At 45.6% G+C, this 20,597-nt stretch overlaps 1 protein-coding gene across 1 annotated transcript in view; it reads left to right on the top strand.

Annotated features, from left to right (window-relative positions):
* LOC133382022 (metabotropic glutamate receptor 6-like) overlaps positions 1 to 20,597 on the top strand; it is a 42,265-nt gene that overhangs the window by 14,936 nt on the left and 6,732 nt on the right. The window contains exons 2-9 of the mRNA XM_061621676.1: positions 503 to 719; positions 2,690 to 2,825; positions 2,920 to 3,074; positions 4,241 to 4,381; positions 6,886 to 7,086; positions 8,043 to 8,182; positions 10,773 to 11,708; positions 14,693 to 14,918. Of these exons, the coding sequence (XP_061477660.1) occupies positions 503 to 719; positions 2,690 to 2,825; positions 2,920 to 3,074; positions 4,241 to 4,381; positions 6,886 to 7,086; positions 8,043 to 8,182; positions 10,773 to 11,708; positions 14,693 to 14,918 (2,152 nt within the window). The remainder of the gene's footprint in view (positions 1 to 502; positions 720 to 2,689; positions 2,826 to 2,919; positions 3,075 to 4,240; positions 4,382 to 6,885; positions 7,087 to 8,042; positions 8,183 to 10,772; positions 11,709 to 14,692; positions 14,919 to 20,597) is intronic.

Genomic DNA, 20,597 nt, shown 5'->3' with positions numbered 1-20,597 from the left:
GCCCCAAGGGCCTTGCAGTCTGAACACAGTAGGTCTGGGACAAAGATAAGACTTGCCTCTTTGCTATGGCGTTTTAATATGTAACTCGTTTTAGTTTTAAATTTTGTTGTAATTGTTTTTGATTTCTTGTTTTATATATGTTTATGTTGTATTTATTATGAGATCTGAGATGTTTTGTATTTTTATATTCTGTTGTTCACCGCCCAGAGAGCTAATGCTAGTCGGGCGGTATATAAATCTAATAAAATAAATAAATAAATAAAGAGGAAGGACAAAACCTGTTGAAGTGGTAGAGAAGGTTTAAGAGACAAGTGAGTCTCTGGTAGCTCAGAAAGTTATTTGCAGAAGAAACAGGTGCTGCAGAAGAGATGGAAGGTTATGATAGAGAAGGGATGGCTATTCCAGGCCTAGAGAGATCTGGTTATAGTCTATGGTGTAATTAGGGGGTGACAACACACCAGCATCTAACAGTTCCCCTCTCCCATTCTCGTCACCCCTCCAGATCCCCCAAATCAGCTATGCCTCCACCGCACCTGAGCTCAGCGACAGCAACCGCTACGATTATTTCTCCCGCGTGGTTCCTCCAGACTCCTACCAGGCTCAAGCCATGGTGGACATTGTCAAAGCGATGGGCTGGAATTACGTCTCCACACTGGCCTCTGAGGGCAACTATGGCGAGAGTGGTGTCGATGCCTTTGTGCAGATCTCCCGTGAGGCTGGTGAGAGAGGGGCTGCCTGGTGGGTGAGGTGGAGGGGGTCAGCAGAGCCAGTTGGAGTTAAACCCAACCTGCTGGAGAGGTGGCAGCCCCACAATCTCACCTGTGTGGAGGCTGGCTTAAGCAATGGTCAGGGAAAGGCACTCTGCACATGATCAGAAGGAGAGTCCTTTCTTTTTTGCAAGCTGTGAGCAGAGGCTTTGAACAGGTCACACACAGCATTTGAGTTCCAGGGCCAAACACCCATGGATGCAACTAAGCCTGAAATTCTGGAGTATTTTTGAGGTGGGGAAACACATGCTGTTTGGGAGATGCATCTGTGTAGGTAAAAGCAGACATCTAGTTCCCATGTTGTTCCATAGGCTCCATAGCTGCTCCTCAGTCAGTCACCATGAATTCCATTTAGTCTGGGACTGATCCTACCAGTGGAGGCTGGTCCATTAGCGCAAATAGGGCACTGCTGTACCAACCTCAGCCTGCCCTCTCCTACCTGCCTTCTTACTTAGAACCAGTCCAGGAGATGGGCACTGCCTATCAGCTTCCTCCTCCTCAATCTCAGGGTTGCCCTTGTACAATGCACCTGGGAGGAGGATGGGGGCAGAACTAGAATGAGTTGGCTCTGCCTGTCATTGGCTCTGGCTCCACCTACTGTTGGCCTCCCTGTCATCCATCCTAATGGGCACCAGCCGCCACTGCAATCAAAGGGTAGTTAGAAGAGGCTGTCATTGGGCTATGATCTCTGGAGTGAAATCTTCTTGGCTAGTGGCATAACCCCAGACTTGAGCAACATCCAGGACTTGGAGTTAAAGGGGGAATCGCTGGCCAGATCTGGATCTCCAATGGTGCCACCACCATTTTTAAGACCAATTCTGTAAGAGAAAAGACACAGAGGGCACTTCCAGACAGTTGTTATTTTGGGGTGGAATTCAATCACACACTGGCAAATTCAGGTTGCGTACTTATCTCCATTTTACTGCTGCCTCCTTCTCTTCCTTCATCCATGTCCTCCGGCTCCTTTCCCCATGCACTCCATTCTTTACCACCATCCATTTTTTAAAACAATTGTTTTCTCCACTCCACCCCGATCTTGCTTCCTGCCTCCTCCCTCGTTGCCTCCTAAACACCGCAGAGCACGAGGGAAGAGTGACGCTGCTGAGAAGCCGTTTGAGGCACGTGATTTTCATTCATGAATCAGAGGAGCAAAAGGCTTCCCCTGCTCTTCCCCAATTATGCCCCAAAGTGTTTCTGGGAACATTACAATTACACCTCAAAAGTAATAAAATTACTCCTTGTTCTATTACAATCAAAATGTAAAGAAATTACCCACTCGTTCCTCAAAAAAGTAAAAAATTACAAGTAATTTATTTTTTGAAACTAATTACCTCCAAGCTCTGGTTTTGTCCCCCTCCTCCTCCCTGCTAAGTTCTTCAAGTGCATTACAGACATTAAGGGGGAGGCAGCTAGCATCCAGTGCCGCTCCTTTAACTGGTTGTAAGTAAAAAAGGCAGACAGATGGGGACTGACTGAGAGCAAATATGTAGGTTGGCGGGACAGTGTCCCACTCACGCATCCTTGGCCAGGGCTTGACCTGGCTGCCCTTTAGCGACAGCCCTGCTCACACTGCTCCACTACTGCAGGAGTGGCTGACCTGTGACCATCCAGATATTGTTGTTGTTGTTGTTGGACTTCAACTCCCATCAGCCCAGCCAGCATGGCCAATGATCAAGGATCATAGGAGTTGCAGTCCAGCAACTTCTGGAGGGTCACAGGATCCCCACCTCTTGTCTACTCTGACCAGTGGCAGCTCTCCAGGATTTCAGGCAAAGATCTTTCATGTCACCTGAGACCTGATCCTTTTTGAACTAGAGATGCCACGGATTGAACCTGGGAACTATCTGCATGCAAAGCATGTGTTCTTCGACTGAACTACGGTCCTTCCTAGTCACTTCCTGAAGCTTTATTGCATCTGTCAGGTGGAGTTTGTATTGCCCAATCCATCAAGATCCCTCGAGAACCCAAGCTGGGTGAGTTTGACAAATTGATCAAGAGGCTCATGGAGACTCCCAACGCCCGCGGCATCATCATCTTCGCCAACGAGGATGACATCAAGTGAGTGTGCTATCAGCTGCGATGCCCAAAAAGTTCTTGAGGGGGAGCATTGGATAAGAGATTAGCCCTGGCTTCTCCCTTGCACTCCTTGCAGGCGAGTGCTGGAGGCTGCACGCCGCGCCAACCTGACTGGGCAGTTCTTGTGGGTAGGTTCTGATAGCTGGGGCTCCAAGATCTCTCCTATTCTGAAGCAGGAGGAGGTTGCCGAAGGATCCATTACCATCTTACCCAAACGAGCTTCTGTTGAAGGTAACAAGGGGCACTGAGGCCAATCGTAGCGGTGTGGGAGAGAGTGAGAAAGACAGAGAGCACACCCTTGTAGAGACAAAGTTTTCAGAAATGGGACCTCAGCTGAACCCATATTCTTCCCATTGCTTTATTCCTCACTCAACCACACTCGCTTTATAAGATTAATTTCTAAAGAGACAATCTGCTCTTACACACTGCTTAGTAATTTGCCCTGGTTGTGAGTATGACAGGGCGTTAAAGGGCATTAAGTAGTAGCTAATCCATTTTAAGGGAGTCCTGTGTCCATGATTTCATACACATATAAACCAACCTGTCAACCCCAGGATGGCTAAAGAGTGTTAGGGGGGAAGGCTCTTCACACACTTTTGATGCATGTGCTTATGGGTGGAGAGAGCAATGAGGATTTTAATCTGCTAGTGATTGTGTGACTACCAGGCTGTGATGAAAGTAATTCTGAATTAATTCCTTTGGAACAAAATAGTGGAATGGCAAGACAAAAGGGGCCTGAATTTGGTGGGAGGGCATTATGGGTTCCCGTGCTTTGCATACACATTGTATCTTGTGACTTTAGTTGTCATTTTATTCAATTAACAGAAGCTTACATGACAGGCAGAACAGGTGCAGCTTTTCTCTATCACAGCAGCACTATACTGAGGAAAGATTTACTGATTGATTTTTGCCTCTTCTGGGATGAAGAACTGTGACCCTTCAGATGGGAGTTGTAGTCCTACATCATCATCCTTGACAATTGGCCATGATGGCTGGAGCTGATGGGAGTTGGAGTCCAACAATGTCTGGAAGGCCACAGGTTCCCCATCCCTGCCTTAGCAGGAACTAGAGGGATAAAATAGAAGGCCTAACACAAAAGGGCCAGTTTCAGGGAAACTTTCATACACACACAGGTACACACAGAGTCTTAGAGATAAAGTATTGGAAAGGTTGGGTTGCCAACTTACTAGAGAAAAAGCCAGGCTGGCCAGCAGCATGATCTGCAGAAATCAGCAGGTTAAACTTTTCTTGCATGGATGGAGATAATAGTATCAGCTACTAATGTCTACAGAGATCAAGCTGCTATTAAAGCCACAGTGAGAGTGACTAGTGAAAAGGTTGGCAATACCATGGAAGGGTGCCTGCAAAGGTCTTGACCTCCCTGTTCTTTCCCCAAGGCTTCGATCAATACTTCACCACACGGTCCTTGGAGAACAATCGCCGCAACATCTGGTTTGCTGAGTACTGGGAGGAAGACTTTAAATGTAAACTGACTCGTCCAGGGTTGCAGCCTGATGAAGGAGCACGGAAATGTACTGGTATGGATGCTTTGGCTTAAAACGAGGGATTATACTAAGGATGGGGAAGAAATTAGAATAAGTTTGCATTTAAAGGTGAACCCACCCAGATTGTACTTTGCGAAACAATACGTGAACTGAAACACAGCCGTCCTTCAAAATTTGCACTTCTTTGAATTTTGCATTGTAATTCTCCAGCCCAGTAATGTGTACAAAAACGCATATACTAGGGTAAAGTGTGCATAAAAGTATATATATTTGCAAAAATTGCTTATATCAGGGGACACTGCATTGCAAAAATGTTTATATTGGGCAAAATTGCATTACTAGGAGAAATTAGCACTGAAATGCTGGTGAATTTTCATGAGGATTTTTTAAAAAATATTGCAAATTATGGCAGAAATGTGGAAAACAGAATTTATATTAGAAAAATGGGAAACGGAGAGAACTGAAATGGACAGATCTATCATCCCTAGTTATAGAGAACAGCTGTTGCCAACTACTCACCATGAACTGGTTGATAACTAGTTTCTCCCCCACCCTGATTGTACACTAATCCCTATTTTTGGGAAGTGATGGTGGTAGGGAATGTTATCAGGGAGCTGACAGGCCTGGGTTCATTTCACAGCTCCACAGGGAGTGGAGGAGATTAAAGGTCCAAGTGTCCCTCCCCTCAACAGGATGAGTTTCCGCCTTCTCAAAATACTGATTTTCCTGCCTAAAGGTAAAGGTAAAGGTGTCCCCGCACTTATAGTCCAATTATCAGTGCAGTGCTGGATGTTTTTGCCCAAATGATGTGCTTTTAAAAGTAATTAGATGTGTACATTAGGGCATCCCTTCCAATGCAATCCAACAAAAAGTCAGTAAACAAAAAATCTTGCTGGCCCACATACACATATATATGTTAGTTATTTGTGGCCTGAAAGGGGTAGGGGGTTTTTTTAAAAGCTTCCCTGCCTGCTCACCAGGAGTCAATTCATACAGTAGACAAATAAGTGAATGGCTATTATGTGAATTTGTACAAATTAAGTCTGTCTGTGACTACTAGTGCAGCTTCCTTTCACAGCTCCCGGTATACCCATTGCCTTTACCACAATTGTAATCGACCCCTATGACCAAGTTCACATGTTCTTTCATTTATACGCATGTGGGCTGAAGTACAAATTTATTCAGTTTGAATCAAGGTTGACATCACGTTGGAAGGGTGGGATATATGTTTAATAAATAATAAATAAAATGTGTACAACGCTAAAAAATGCCAACAAGCGAAGAGCACTGAATGTGCACTAAGCTGTGGTGTGCACATAGCTTTTTTTACTTGCAGGTTTAACATGGGGGAGCATTGAAAATGGCATCCCTCACCTACACCCATTTTACCACCTCATCTGCAGCACACATAGGTCCAGCCACAAATTATGATGAATGAGGAAACCAGACTGACATGGTAGAATTATGTACTACTTCAGACTGTGCATGTATGTGTGTCACTTTTTAAAAATATATTCTTCTCGCAAAAATTCCTTGCAGTGAATGCTTTTATTAAAGCTAAGCAAAATATTTTCCCCCTCTGCAAACAGCACGTGGGGGGGGGAGGGCAAATAGCAGCTGGGGTGGATTTGTGGTGGTAAACTGCACCCCTGCTGTGGATTGGCTGGGTTTTCTGCCAAAGAAAACTGGCAGCAGTAAGCATATTTTTAAAAGGGAGGGGAAGATAGAGAAAAGCTTGCTTAACAAAATGTGTAGTTTGGTCCTAATGTGGTAATTTTTACCACATTGTTTTATTTTATATATCACCTCAGTTCATGAATGCCCTGAATATTTTCAGAATAGCACTAAAATATTGTAACGCTTAAAATGACAAGCAATCTAGCAAGAATTAAAAGCAGCATTAAACATTCATGTGACCAGCAAAGGTAAAACAACATCAGTTTCAAAGGCTTGGGAGGACATAAAAAATGTCTTTGCCTGGGGTGCCTTGTAAGATAACAGAATAGGTGCCAGGTGGGTCTCTCGAGGACAGAATTCTACAAGTGGGGCACCACAGCAAAAAAAACCCAACAACAAAATTACAGGAAAGGTTTCCTTATGTGAAGGATCATTCAAAACTATGGTAGCCCCACCTACAGTCTGAAATGGTACAGTCCAGAATGCTACCACCCCATTGTGTGGCACATACAGATCCACCATGGCTCTCAGCCTAACGACAATACTGTTTGCCCTCTGGATGATATCCATCTGGATCAGTGGTGGGAACCTGTGAACCATCAGATGTTGTTGGACTCCAGCTCCCACCATCCCTGACCATTGGCCATCCTTGCTGGGGCTGATGGGAGTTGGAGTCCAACAATATCTAGAGGGACACAGGTTCCCCACCCCTGCTCTGGGTGATATCTAACATTAGTTATACTCATTGGTCATACTCTGAAAAAAGCTGTTGATTTCAGTAGGTGTACTCTGACTGTGACTTACACTGGATATCACCTTCTCTGCATGGTTCTCATCCACATTCCCCCTCCCCACCACAGGTGATGAGCGGATCGGACGAGATTCAACATACGAACAGGAAGGGAAGGTGCAGTTTGTCATTGATGCTGTCTACACCATGGCCCACGCGTTGCACAACATGCACCTGGACCTCTGCCCAGGCCACATTGGTGTATGCGACAAGATGGATCCCATTCATGGCCGTACTCTGCTGCACTACATCCTTGCGGTCAACTTCAATGGTGAGACTGGCAGACTGCATTTGGCTGTGGAAGTGTTAGGTTGCTTAGCCCAACTTCAACGGGCCCGTTTGCAATTTGCATGCATTTAAAAGTTAGTAACCCTACCTAGAGCCATGGCTAGGGGAGGGGAACAGGTACAGTTGGCCAGTGTCCTGATATTTCTGGGGTGGAGGACACAGCAAAGCCTTTCCCATAGTATACTACTTTAAGCTACAGGAGGTGGAGGCCAGGGGGACTGCATGTTTGAATGTTAAAAAATAGCTCCTTGCACATACAAAACCACAGACCCAGTGTGGTGTAATGGTTAGAGTGTCGGACTGGGACCTGGGAGACTAGGGATCAAATCCCTGTTCAGCCATGAAGCTCCCTGGGTGATCTTGGGCCAGTCACTGTCTCTTTGCCTAATCTACCCCACAGGGTTGTTGTGAGGATAAAATAGAGGGAGAACCATGTTTGTATGCCACTTTGAGCTCCTTGGAGGAAAGGTGGGATATAAATGAAATAAATAAATAAAACTAGCAAGTTGGGGAGAACGCTAGTCTGAAATCTTCTCCAGACATGCTTATTTTACATACAGAGTTTTTGCAGCTGGGGAGCCTTTGAACATGTGATTCCCCATCTCCACTACCACCAACCCTTGCAACTTGAAATGATGACATAAGCCCTGCTGGGATCAGACCAAAGTCCTGTCTAATCCAAAGTCCTGTCACCCACACACCACAGTGGCCAGCCAGATGCCACCAGGAAGTCCACAAACACAGCGTGTGAGAAACAGCCCCCCTCCCACTGTCATTCCCCAACAACTGGTAATTTAGAGCCAGGCTGCCCCTGATCCTGAAGGTAGCACAGAGCCATTGTGACTTGTAGCCATGAATTTGTCTATTCCCCTTTTAGAGCCCTCTCAGTGAAGAGAGGGAATCAGCATCCCACTTGCTGTAACTCTTCCCTTCCTATAGGCAGTGCTGGGACACCAGTGATGTTCAACGAGAACGGAGATGCTCCTGGCCGCTATGACATTTTCCAGTACCAGTTGACAAACACAACAGTCCCTGGGTACAAGGCTATTGGGCAGTGGATGGAATACCTGCGCCTGAACGTGAGTGATTCAGCATAGCACTAGACGTTGCCGTGGTACCTGAAATGGGATGGGTATTTGGCAGGAAATCTAGGTCCTCCAAGGCAGCATCAAGCCATTATGTGTGGTATTACAGTCAGTTACAATCAAACCAGGAAGTCTGAGATACAGTAAGAGCTAGAGTACAACACAGCCCGGCACTTATGGTTTCTGACTTTAGAAAACATATGCAGGGTAGGTACCCAACATGGGAGAAGCCACTCTACCCTCTGTATCTCTATGGTGCCCAGATCTATTTGCTTAACATTGGTTACCTTGCATATGGATGCATTCAGTCAGTGGCCTCACTTTATAGACATTTATAGGCAGACACATCTGCCAACTACCCTGTAAGTTGAGTGGCGTCAGCCCGTCATCCTAGGGCAGTTGCTAGGGCCCAAGTTCCCCAGCTGATCCTGCCTCCCTCCCAATGGTGAGCAACTGAGTTTGGGACCTGTCTGCCATTTTAAATTTTCCCAATGCGCCACAGCAATTCTACATTGAATGCTCTGGAGCACTGTGGGAAATTCACTGAAAGCTCTGGAGCACTGTGGGAAATTCAAAATGGCAGCCAGGAGACCACCAATGTCTGAGGGAGGATGTTTTATTTATTTATTTATTTAATTTATTAGTCGCCCATCTGGCTGGTTGTCCAGCCACTCTGGGCAACGTACAAGATAAAACAATACATTAAAACATTAAAATTTAAAACCATAACAGTAAGAAACCTAACCCACCCCAAAAGCCTGCCTGAAGAGCCAGGTCTTCAAGGCCCGGCGGAAGCTTATCATAGAAGGGGCATGGCGGAGAGAGTTCCACAGGGTGGGGGCCACTATTGAAAAAGCCCTCTCTCTAGTCCTCACCAGTCTAGCTGTTTTAACCGGTGGGATCGAGAGAAGGTCTTTTGAGGCTGATCTTGTTGAGGCATCCCTGACGATGCTGGAGGCGCTCCTTCAGATAGACTGGGCTAAAACCGTGTAGGGTTTTAAAGGTCAAAACCAGCACCTTGAATTGGGCCCGGTAAACAACCGGTAGCCAGTGCAACTCCTTCAGCACTGGAGTGATGTGATCTTGCTGGTGGCTGCCTTTAATCAGACGAGCCGCCGCATTCTGTACCAGTTGCAGGATACCTTTTCTAGGCCCCCTCAGCCTTTGGAGCTGGCCCTGCAGACAGGTCTGTGTTTGCAGAGTGCAACAAAACTCTGCCTTCAACTAAAGTCATGCCATGGTGAATGGGACGCTGATGTAATACTTGCAAAGCAAACGATAAAACTGAGACCCCCCCCATGGTGCCAAAACCAGCAAGATATTATCAAATGAATGATGTATTCATTCTCCTTGGGCATTTCCACAATGGACTGGAGCTGATGTGTTGCTTGCAGATGCAATCCCTTGATTACCATCAAAGGGGATTACCATTCAAAAGTACTTGGACATTGCAGCCTCACTGCACAGAGCTGCGCTTAGCAATGAAGCTCCATCATCTTGGCTATGTCACTGGAACAAAAAGAAAAAGGGGAAGGGGAATCAAATACAGTTGTAAGAAAAATGCCAAGAATCAAAAAAGGCAGCTGCACAGATTCATAGTACACAGTGGGGATGTTCACATTTTATTCAATGAGTGTACAATCTACGTACACAAATAGTTGAGCTGTACACTTGTACATTTTTCACAGGCAACATTCAATGAGTGTACAGTCTTTCTACTTGTGTACACAGTTGAGCCATACAAATCAATTATATACTCTTTCACACTAACATTTGTACATGTGCAGAGACAGCTGGTATCACATGCACATGTTGGATTGTACCTATGACATCACCCATGCACTAGTGATTACTGTAGTAGTGCTACAGGGGAAAAACACATGTTGTGACAGTGCAAGAGAAAGTATGTGTAATCTATGTACCATAGTGGATAAAGTGCTGCACCAGGACAGAGAGGTCCAGGTTCAAAGCAGCTATGAAGCTCCCTGAGTGACTTTGGGCCAGCCGCTTTCTTAGCCTAGTCTACCTCACAAGGACATTACATGGATAAAATGGAGTTGTGCCCAAGAATGCATCCCTGAGCTCACTTTAGGAATCAGTGGATACAAGCGTGATAAATAAAAACAAATAATATCAGTATACTGCATGATTTTCAGGATTCCAAAATTCTCTCCTCCGGAAATCTCCAGCATTATTCAAACTTTCTACTTTTAAGAAACACTTTCCAACATGATGTATGCGTTAGCTGGTGAGGAAGTCCTGGCCTGAGCATCTACCATGGAACCCTGTGTGTTGCAAAGGATTCTGGGGCATACTCTCCAAACACACACCATGCATTGGCTGGGCCTCCCCAACAACCCATATGAACTAAGTTCCTAGCCCCTAGACCATCCGTAAGAGACTCCCTTTGGGTTGTATGTTGCAAAGGAAGATCAGTCATTGCAGGGAAGCCTGTCCACCATTTCTGATCTTCTCACTAGCTGACCCTGATAAGCTTCCTGGAAGCACTAAGGTTCCTTCGAACAGGTAGAAAACCATGGCTCTATGGCTTTTCTGTTGTGTTGTGTTTTTTTACATCCTATAGATTGATGACATGCAGTGGTCAGGCGGTCAGAAGGAGATCCCTTCCTCGGTGTGCAGCCTGCCCTGCAATCCAGGCGAGAGGAAGAAGATGGTGAAGGGAGTGCCTTGCTGCTGGCACTGCGAGCTATGTGATGGCTACCAGTACCAACTGGATGAGTTCAACTGCAAAATGTGCCCCTTTGATATGCGGCCCAACCTCAACCGCACGGCCTGTCTCACAACGCCCATTGTCAAACTGGAATGGAGCTCCCCCTGGGCCATCCTGCCCATCCTCTTGGCCATCCTGGGCATCCTTGGCACCATCTTCATTGTGATCACCTTCATCCAATTCAACAACACGCCCATCGTCCGAGCCTCAGGCCGCGAGCTGAGCTACGTCCTGCTCACTGGGATTTTCCTCATCTACTCTATCACTTTCTTGATGATTGCCGAGCCTGGTGTTGGCATCTGCGCCTTACGGCGCCTCTTCCTGGGCTTGGGTATGGCCATTAGCTATTCAGCTCTATTAACCAAAACCAATCGCATCTACCGCATCTTTGAGCAAGGCAAGAAGTCGGTGACCCCACCCAAATTCATCAGCCCCACCTCCCAGCTGGTCATTACGTTCAGCCTAATTTCAGTCCAAGTAGTGGCTGTGGTCATCTGGCTGGGGGTCCAGCCTCCCCACAGCATCATTGACTATGAAGAGCAGCGTACACCCAACCCTGAGTTTGCCCAGGGGGTCCTCAAATGTGACATGTCAGACTTGTCCATCATCTCCTGCCTCAGCTACAGCATCATCTTGATGGTCACCTGCACCGTCTATGCTATCAAGGCCCGTGGCGTGCCCGAGAACTTCAATGAGGCCAAACCCATTGGCTTCACCATGTACACGACCTGCATCGTCTGGCTGGCCTTTGTGCCGATCTTCTTTGGCACAGCACAGTCGGCAGAGAAGGTGGGAGTGACCAAGCCAAGCAGTGAGAAGAGGACAGGGTAGGGGGGTTGGGTTAAGCAGAAAGTAATGGCCAAGGCTAGATGATGTGATGTTATCAGTAAGAGCTGTAGGAGACTATCAGTTTCAGCAGCAGCAGGAGGGGATACTTAACTCCTTCTGCCATTTGTCCAGTCAGCATTGCCCTCTCCAGGCTGCTTTTCTCCCCTCAGGGAAAAGATACAGGGTGTTTTTAAGGGTATGAGAAAGAAAGGGTTAAGCATCCTCTCCTTTGCTAATCTTTTGTTTCCAATCACAGGCTCCAGTGCTGCTCTTCTTTATTTTATTTTTTACAAAACCAGAAGATTGTTCACACATAACTCCTGTATATTTTATTATTTGGCCCTAAGGAGTTGTAGTCAAGCCAGATCTGAAGATCCCCAGACTCCGTATCCCTGATCAAAAACTAAAAATGGTAGCAGTATGAACAATCATCCAAACTCAGGACAGATTTTTGAAAAAAATGAAAGAGAAGGATATGTATGTTTAGACAACGTGGACGTACAAGATAGCCAACTTGTTTTGCTCCAGGGAAACTTGGATTCAAAACTTCACTCAACCAAGAACAAACTAGAAGTTACACATGCACATAATGATGCACCAATAAGTGTAGGTGTTTTGTGTGTGTTGTTGGTTTTTAATGAAGTGAAGCCTCAGAAGGTTGCAGTTCTGAGGATGCTAACTTTGGGGGTGAGAAATGAAGGATGCTTTACCCTTTACCTGCTACCTCTTCCTTCTCCTCAAAATCGGGTATACCACTAAGTTGCTTCCCTCCCCCCCCCCTTTACAGGATTCCAGATGTGTTGTAAATATGCATCTGGAACCCGATCAGCAGATGGGGCAAGAGCAGCTTGGTGGAGAGGAACAAGAGGGAAAATGGCCAGTGGCGAAAGGGTTAAGCACCCCCATTCCTCCTTGGTTCATAACTGCTGTCAAGACTAAGGCTGGGGAAAAACTCAACTGAGTTTGCATTTCAAGGCGAAAGGTACCTAATTTGCACTTTCTGAAACAATACAAAAACTGAAGCAGAGCCACCCTTTGGAATTTGCACTGCTCTGAATTTTGCAATGCAGCTCTCCAGCCAAGAAATGTATTAAAAAATGCATATATGCATAACGCATGCACAAAAATGCACACATTAGTGAAAATAACAAAAATGCATTCTATTAGGGAAATTTCTTTGCAAAGATGTGTATATTAGGTAAAAATTGCATATAAAACTGTGTATATTAAGATAAGTTCACACTGAAATGTGAATTTTCATAAGGAATTTTTAAAAATCGCAAACTGATGTGGAAATTTGGAGAACTGACGGCTGGAAAAATGAGAACTGAAACAGAGAGAGCAGCCTATCCCTAGTGAAGACTATGTTACACACATATATTTGCCTGTGTAGTTCCTACTAGTTTGTCCCTTACTGAGTGACCCTAAGCTGGTAACCATCTCTCACAGGATTGCTGTGAGAGATGTGGTGAGATTAACCCCACATATGCTGCCCTGAGCTCTTTGGAGGGAGGGATACACACGCCATAAGCAAGCATTGTTCTGTCTCAGGCTAGGACTAGCACTCAGATGATCCACCCCAGGCTTCCTTCCAGTTCTGTGCTCCTGGGATTTAAATGTCACAACATTTCCTGATCTATTAAGCCAGTCATGCTCAGAGGGTGTGCTGGTGAGAGAGCTGCTAGGGGAGCCATGATCAATTACATTCATTAAATAATTAACAGTTGCCTAGGAGCCCAATGCACCTGTCCAGTGCATCTCTGCATGAGTCAGTCCTCTGGCCTTTTTGCCTCCTTCCAATTAGGGAAGACCACCCAGTTCAGTGACTCATGTAGAAACACACGGAGCGAGGGGGACTCCTTTCCAGGTAAGTAAATCCTTATTCTTTCACATTTCCTAAAGTGAAGCTTTTCTGGTATAAGAGTGAGGCATGCTTCCAATTTAAATCTAGGGCAGAGGAGGGGAAACAGGCTTTAGCTATCAAAAGGTTGCGGTGTGATGACTTCAGTAGATAAAACCAAGGCAGACCCATATAAGCCAAAAGTGCACACAATGACAGCTTGTTCCAGTGTTGAATTAGGCACGTCTTAGGGCCCCTCCAGATGTCCTTTTATTGTACATTCATGATTATCTGTGTTCATGATGCTGTCAGGATGATCTTCATATGCAGTCCTGCTTTCAATGGTGGTCACATTGCTTCATTTCCAATCAGTGAATACTTTGTAACTTCCAATTGAAATCCGTAACTTTTCATACCTCAAATGTCTGGGCAGGTATTCCGTTTTCGTTGTGCTATAATCCCTCCAGATAGCAATAATGTGGTAGCATTGGGGAAACATCACAGAACAAATTAAGCAGAATAAATCCACTACTATGCGCTCTTATTGTGTCAAGAACATGTTGCAGAATACACCCGCAATAAAACAGCAGTCTGGAGGGACCTTAAGTCCATTGAAATCAGCTGGCTTAGGAGGGCTAACAAGGACTTCAGCCTTCCTTGGAAGTGCCAGAAAAGCAATGGGATTCTCACTCCCCATGTAAATGTGTGTAGCGTTGGGAATGTGAAATACCCATCACAGGTCCACCTTTCTGCTGCAAGCCCTTTCTCCCATCCATGCTCAGTAAGAGACAGTTTGGACAATCAATGGAATCAGGCAGTAAAGCTCTTCTTGGACTGTATTACTCCTGACTGCAGGACTGAATGCTCCCATGTGTGTGTGTGTGTGGGGGGGGAACCTCCCTACTTGTAGATAAATGATAGATCAGGAGAGAAGGCTGGGCTGAATCTTGGCATGCTAGTTTTCTACATGCAGAGCTTTTGGAAATACAAGGAAGCACTCAAAACCTGCCATCTCACTGAAGTGATGCAGGCCCAGGATGAGGTTTGTCACTCAGTCCCACCGATGGATGGAGAAGACCAAGCCTCCTGTTCTTCTTCCTCCCAGGTTTACATTCAGACAATGACGCTGACCATCTCCATGAGCCTGAGTGCTTCTGTTTCCCTTGGGATGCTCTATGTGCCCAAGGTCTACATCATCATCTCCCACCCGGAGCAGAATGTGCAGAAGCGCAAGCGCAGCTTCAAGGCAGCAGCCACGGCCATCAATGCCTCCACGAGGTTCTCGCAGAAAGGGGCCCAGAATGGCGAGAGCAAAGATGAGAACCCGGATAGTAAGTAGCCCGAAAGTAGGTATCGCTGTCTTATTTGCTCTTTTGATGACTCATCCCGGCATGCGTCCAACTGACCTCTGCCTGCCCTGTAAGTACTGCTTCCTCCCTCCCTTCTGCCACACCCCCAGGTGTCCCCACAACTTTCCCCACTGCCACTGTGCCTTTGGGCTTAACCGAAACGGGGGCCTTTCAGCAGAGTACAGGCCTCCTCATTGTTTCACCATTGGCCTTTTGAACAATTCAGTCGCTTAATCTATCTCCATGTGCTGCCCACCCTTACCGCAATGTGTAAGATACTTTACAGGTTAACAGACCAAAGCTGCCACTCGTTGTTAGAAGGAAAGGTCACCTTTGATGTTTTTGTTTCCTTCCTTATTATAGTAACACACCAGAACCAAAATGGCCTCAAAATATAAGCAAGTGTGCTCTTAAACATCAGCCCCACTGACAGAAAAATCCCATCACTTGATTAAAAATGAGCCTTATCAGTTAATCAGTTGAAGTTTTGCTTGATTGATCTACCCATTTAAGTTTGCAGCCCTAACAGGAAAGTCCTAAGAGGTGGGGAGAGCTTCAGGGACCCCACCAAATGACTGGGAGCTGGACTCCTTTGTTTCTCCTGTTGGAAAGATGTAGTATGAAGTATCTGATAGGTAGCCAGTAACAGGGATTGCTGGTTGGAAGGGTAGAAGCAGGGGGCAAGGAAAGAATGAGGGCCCCTGAGAGCCCACACTGGCTCTCAAGCAATCTGGATACCGTTGTCTTCCTGATGGTTTATGGGGATCTGAAACCTCAGGATTTTTACTGTAAGCTTGATAAAGCCAAAACTTAGATGCAATTTGACCATGCTTGAATGGGTTCCAAACTTTTTCCCACATGGACCAATTGAAAATTGCTGAAGGTTGCGGATACATGTTTTAGCAATTGTGACTCCATAGAATTAAATTATAATACAATAAAATATAAGAAATAAAAGAATCAATAAAACACAATAAAAAACCAATATGAATATTCGAAGAGGATTAGATAGATATATGGAGAATAAGGCTGTCCATGGCTACTAGCCATGACTGCTCTGCTCTGCCTCCATGGTCAGAGGCAGCATATTTCTAAATAGTGGTTGCTGGAAATCGCAGGAGAGGAGACTGCTCTTGTGCTCAGGTCCTGCTCACAGGCTTCCCTCAGGTATCTGGTTGGCCATTGTGAGTACAGGATGCTGGACTAGGTGGGCCACTGGCCTGATCCAGCAGGCTTTTCTTCTGTTCTTAATGCGAGGGATGTGCCATCTCCCATCTTCAACTAGAAATTCACAGACACATTGCAGATCTCCTGAATTAGGTTCCTGGACCACAGTTTGGGAAACCCTGGATTAATCAGGAAATTGAGTTTTAGACCCTTCAGAGGCCCACTGTGAATTGTTTGCAAGGCACTTTGAGGGTAAAGTTGCTCACTTCCGTAGCAGTCTTGATGCCTCATCCACATCTACTGTAGTCCCCAATGAGGTGTCCAGTGCAACGTCTGCTGCAAATTTTTGGGAACGGTTTCAGTTGATGCGGCCTGATGACATAGACAAGGTGCTTGCAATGATGTGGCCAGCAACGTGTCCTCTCAACCCTTGCCCTTCTTGACTTATTAAAGCTTGCCGAGGGGGTCTGACTGAGTGGATCCAGGGTGTGGTCAATGCATCATTGTGGGAGGGAGTGGTTCCAGCCACCTTGAAAGAGACAGTGATCCAACCACTCCTGAAAAACCCCACCCTGGACCCATTGGTTTGTGACAACTACCGACTGGTTGCAAATACCCCCTTTTTAGGGAAGGTGACTGAGAGGGATGTGGTGCAGCAATTGCAAGTACTCTTGGATGCAACAGATTATCTTGACCCATTCCAGTCTGGGTTCAGGCCTGGTTACGGGACTGAATCGGCCTTGGTCGCCCTGATGGATGACCTTTATCAGGAGAAAGACAGGGGGAGTGTGACCCTGTTATTCTTACTTGATCTCTCAGCAGCTTTTGATACCATTGACCATGGTATCCTTCTGGGCCGAATTGGTGAGATGGGTATTGGAGGCACTGTTTTACAGTGGTTTCGATCCTATCTCCAGGGTTGCTCTCAGAGAATAGCATTGGGTGACTGTCTTTTGGCCCCTTGGCAGTTGGCTGTGGGGTGCTGCAGGGTACCATCTTTTTATTTATTTATTTATTTATTTTATTCGATTTATTAGTCGCCCATCTGGCTGGAAACCCAGCCACTCTGAGCGACGTACAAAATAAAGGCATATAAACATTAAACATAAAAGTATGTAAACATCAAAAAAACAAGCAATAAAACTAAACAACAAAGTAGAAGCTATCCCCCAACCCACACAGCCCAACCCAAAGATCAGAAAGTCCTCCTAAAGAAGCTGCGTTTGAAGGCTGGAGGGTGGGGCAAGGCAGGTGGAAGCAGCCTCCCCGATGGCAACAGAGTCTCTCTCCCCTCATAGTCCTGAGGCTTTTTCTCTTGTCCCTCATGCTGTTTAAAATCTATATGAAGCCCTTGGGAGCAGTCATCAGGAGATTTGGGGTGAGGTGTCAGCAGTATGCTGATGGCTGGATGAGGGCCAATAAACTGAGTCTGAATCCTAGCAAGACAGAGGCACTGTGGGTTGGTGGTTCCCGAAGTTCGGATAATTGGTCAGTTGCCTGCTTTGGACTGGGTCGTACTCCCTCTGAAAGAGCAGGTCCGTAGCCTGGGGGTGCTCCTGGATCCATCTTTGTCGCTAGAGGCCCAGGTGACCTCCATGGCTAGGAGTGCCTTTTACCAGCTTTGGCTGGTAAGACAGCTGCAGCCGTTTCTGGACCGGGATAGCCTGACCACTGTTGTCCACGCACTGGTAACCTCCAGGCTGGATTACTGTAATGTGCTCTATGTGGGGCTGCCCTTGAGGTTGGTCCGGAAGCTGCAGTTGGTGCAAAATGCGGCGGTGAGACTGCTCACTGGGGCAGGGTATCATCAACATGTCACCCTACTGCTGAAACAATTGCACTGGTTGCCCATTTGTTACCGGGCCAAGGTCAAGATTCTAGTTTTGCTGTACAAAGCCCTAAACAACTTGGGACCAGGATACCTGAAAAACCGTCTTACTCCTTATATACCCAGTTGATCATTGTGCTCTGCAGGCAAGGGCCTCCTGCAGATACCATCTTATCAGGAGGTCCGTTCTGCACAGCATAGGAAACGGCCCTTTAGTGTGGCAGCACCTACCCTGTGGAATTCCTTCCCCTTGAATATTAGGCAGGCACCATCTCTGCTATCTTTTTGGTGCCTTTTGAAGACTTTCCTCTTTCAACAAGACTTTTAAGTTGAGACCTATCCCAGTCTGCGTCTGTGTTAGAATTGCCTGTTAATATGTTTTAACCCCTTTTCTAAAGTTGTTTTTAAACTTTTAAAAAAATGTTTTTAACGTTGTTTTGTTTTAATGTATTTTAAGGTCTGTTTTTATGATGTTTTAAAGTGTTTTCGCATTTATGTTTGCTGCCCTGTGCTCCTGCTGGGAGGAAGGGTGCGATATAAATCATATAATAAATAAATAAATAAATAAGATCAAAGAATCCCTAAGCAGTATGCATCAAATAGTTTAAAGCAATGATAAACATACAAATAAAACCAGCAAAACTTAAAGACAGGCATGCATAATTTGTTTCCATGTGAGTAAGGTTGCAAAAACATAATGGTTTTAGAAGGCTTCTGTGATAGCACAACAAGGCTGCCTGCCTAAAGTTAATAGGCCGGGTGTTCCAGAGCACAGTTGTCACTACACTGAAAACTTAACTTGTCACACTTGTGAACATTATTATCATACTTGTAAGAGAGCAAGTTCTGAAGCAGTTGAGCAAGGGGCAAGACGATTCCTCCAGTATATTGGTTCCCAACCAATAAGGGTTTTAGATATCAACAGTAAGACTTTGAATGTGGCTCAGTAGCAAATTGGGAGGCAGCACAGAAATGCAATATGCTGGCAGGCTCTCACTCTGATCAGTAGTCATGCAGCAATATTCTCCATGAACTGCAGCTTCCAGATCAAGCGCAAGGGAAGCCCCACACAGAGGGCATTGCAGTAATCCAGTCTTGAAGTTACCAATGCCTAGACTGCCATGGTCAGGCTATCCTAACAACATTTGAAGGGCCACAAATTCCCCTTTTTTATTTTAGACCTACTGTCATCAATCTGTTAGGCAAGGCAGAAAGTGTGTTCCTGGATTGATTCCATCTTACTTGCTTTTTTTGTTACCTGGACTGGTATGCCAGTAAAATACAAGCCAGCAAGCCAAAGCCGTGGTGTCTTATGTCCCCCCTGTAAGTTGAAAATTAACAGCCATAGAGTGTTGCATTTTAGAAAGGAAGAAGTTGTCCGCACTAGAACACAGAGAGGAATTCTGGGAAGGACTGGCGCTGGCCCCAATCTTATGAACCAATAGTTTAGGACTGGCTCTGTGAGAATCCTGTTAAAGATTCACCATGCTGAAGCAATTCCTTGTGCAAGCAGTGCTTTAGACAAAACAGAGACAGGTGGGTTCTCGAGCGGGGGGGCAGGATGCTCATAAATGTCCTTCTCCAGACAGGCCTTCATTTAACCCAGACTCAATGGAGAGTAGCTTACAGGGCATGATCCTCGAGCAGGTGAAGCAATAACAAAAAAAGATAATGCCTCAAGGCATATGCAGAGTGCCTTTCCATCACTACTAAAATGCTTCAGGAAGCCTAGACATGCCTGACCTTAGGGGTTAAGGAACCCAGGTCAGAAGGCATAAATAATGTGGTTCCACCACCAAAAGAGGTTCAATTGGTGAGAATGAAATGCAGCCTTTCCTATGGTAGGCTACCCCTCTCCCAAATTGTGGAATTTTCTCCAAAAGGAGATGAGATTAATTTCATCCCTGGTAGTGTTTAGACAGGCAATGAAAACATTCTTATTCCACATGACTATTTAAATATAAGATTAAAGGTTTTTATTCAGCTACTTTTGAGTTTATAATGTTATTTTATTTTATTTGTTGATACCCAATGGTGTTTTGTTTGGCTTTGCTTTTCAATGTAAACTAGGGGTGGGGAACCTCCAGCCCTCCCCATTTGACCCCCCCCAGGCCATTTTGGTCAAGCCACACCTACCTGCTCTACACCTGATGTGGAGGTAGGTAAGGGCTTGGCTCCAGTGAAAGGGCACTGCCTGCAAAACCCCTTCAAAGTGCAGGGCTAGACAGCGCTTTGAACTGGGCTTCTGAAGACATCTTCAGAAGTCCCTCTCAAAGCAAGATGACCAGGTGGGCAGACCCGTGAGGGGTAGGAGGCATAACAATCTGGCTGACAGGGATAGAGAGGTAAAGTCTTGTTAGGACCAATGAATGAATGAATGAATCTTTATTTTTACCCTGCCCTTTTTCCAAAACTGGAACTCAGGGCGGCTTACAAATAAAAACTACACATAGGTAAAAAAACATACAAAAATATACAGTTAAAATAGAATTAAACTATTCGTGACATTAAAACCATGAAACATACACTTAAGATACTAAGACAATTTAAAACATTAAGAATAGGACCATAGAACAATACAATGAATGATGTGAAGGTGTCTGTTATAGATAAAGAAATAGGAATAAATGTGTGGGCAGACTCAGGCCCTGCCCTTCTTTGTTTAA

The sequence above is a fragment of the Rhineura floridana genome, chromosome 3 (genome assembly GCF_030035675.1).
Source record: "Rhineura floridana isolate rRhiFlo1 chromosome 3, rRhiFlo1.hap2, whole genome shotgun sequence".
In the NCBI taxonomy this organism is placed as follows: Eukaryota; Metazoa; Chordata; class Lepidosauria; order Squamata; family Rhineuridae; genus Rhineura; species Rhineura floridana.
This window is presented reverse-complemented; position numbering and strand designations above follow the sequence as displayed.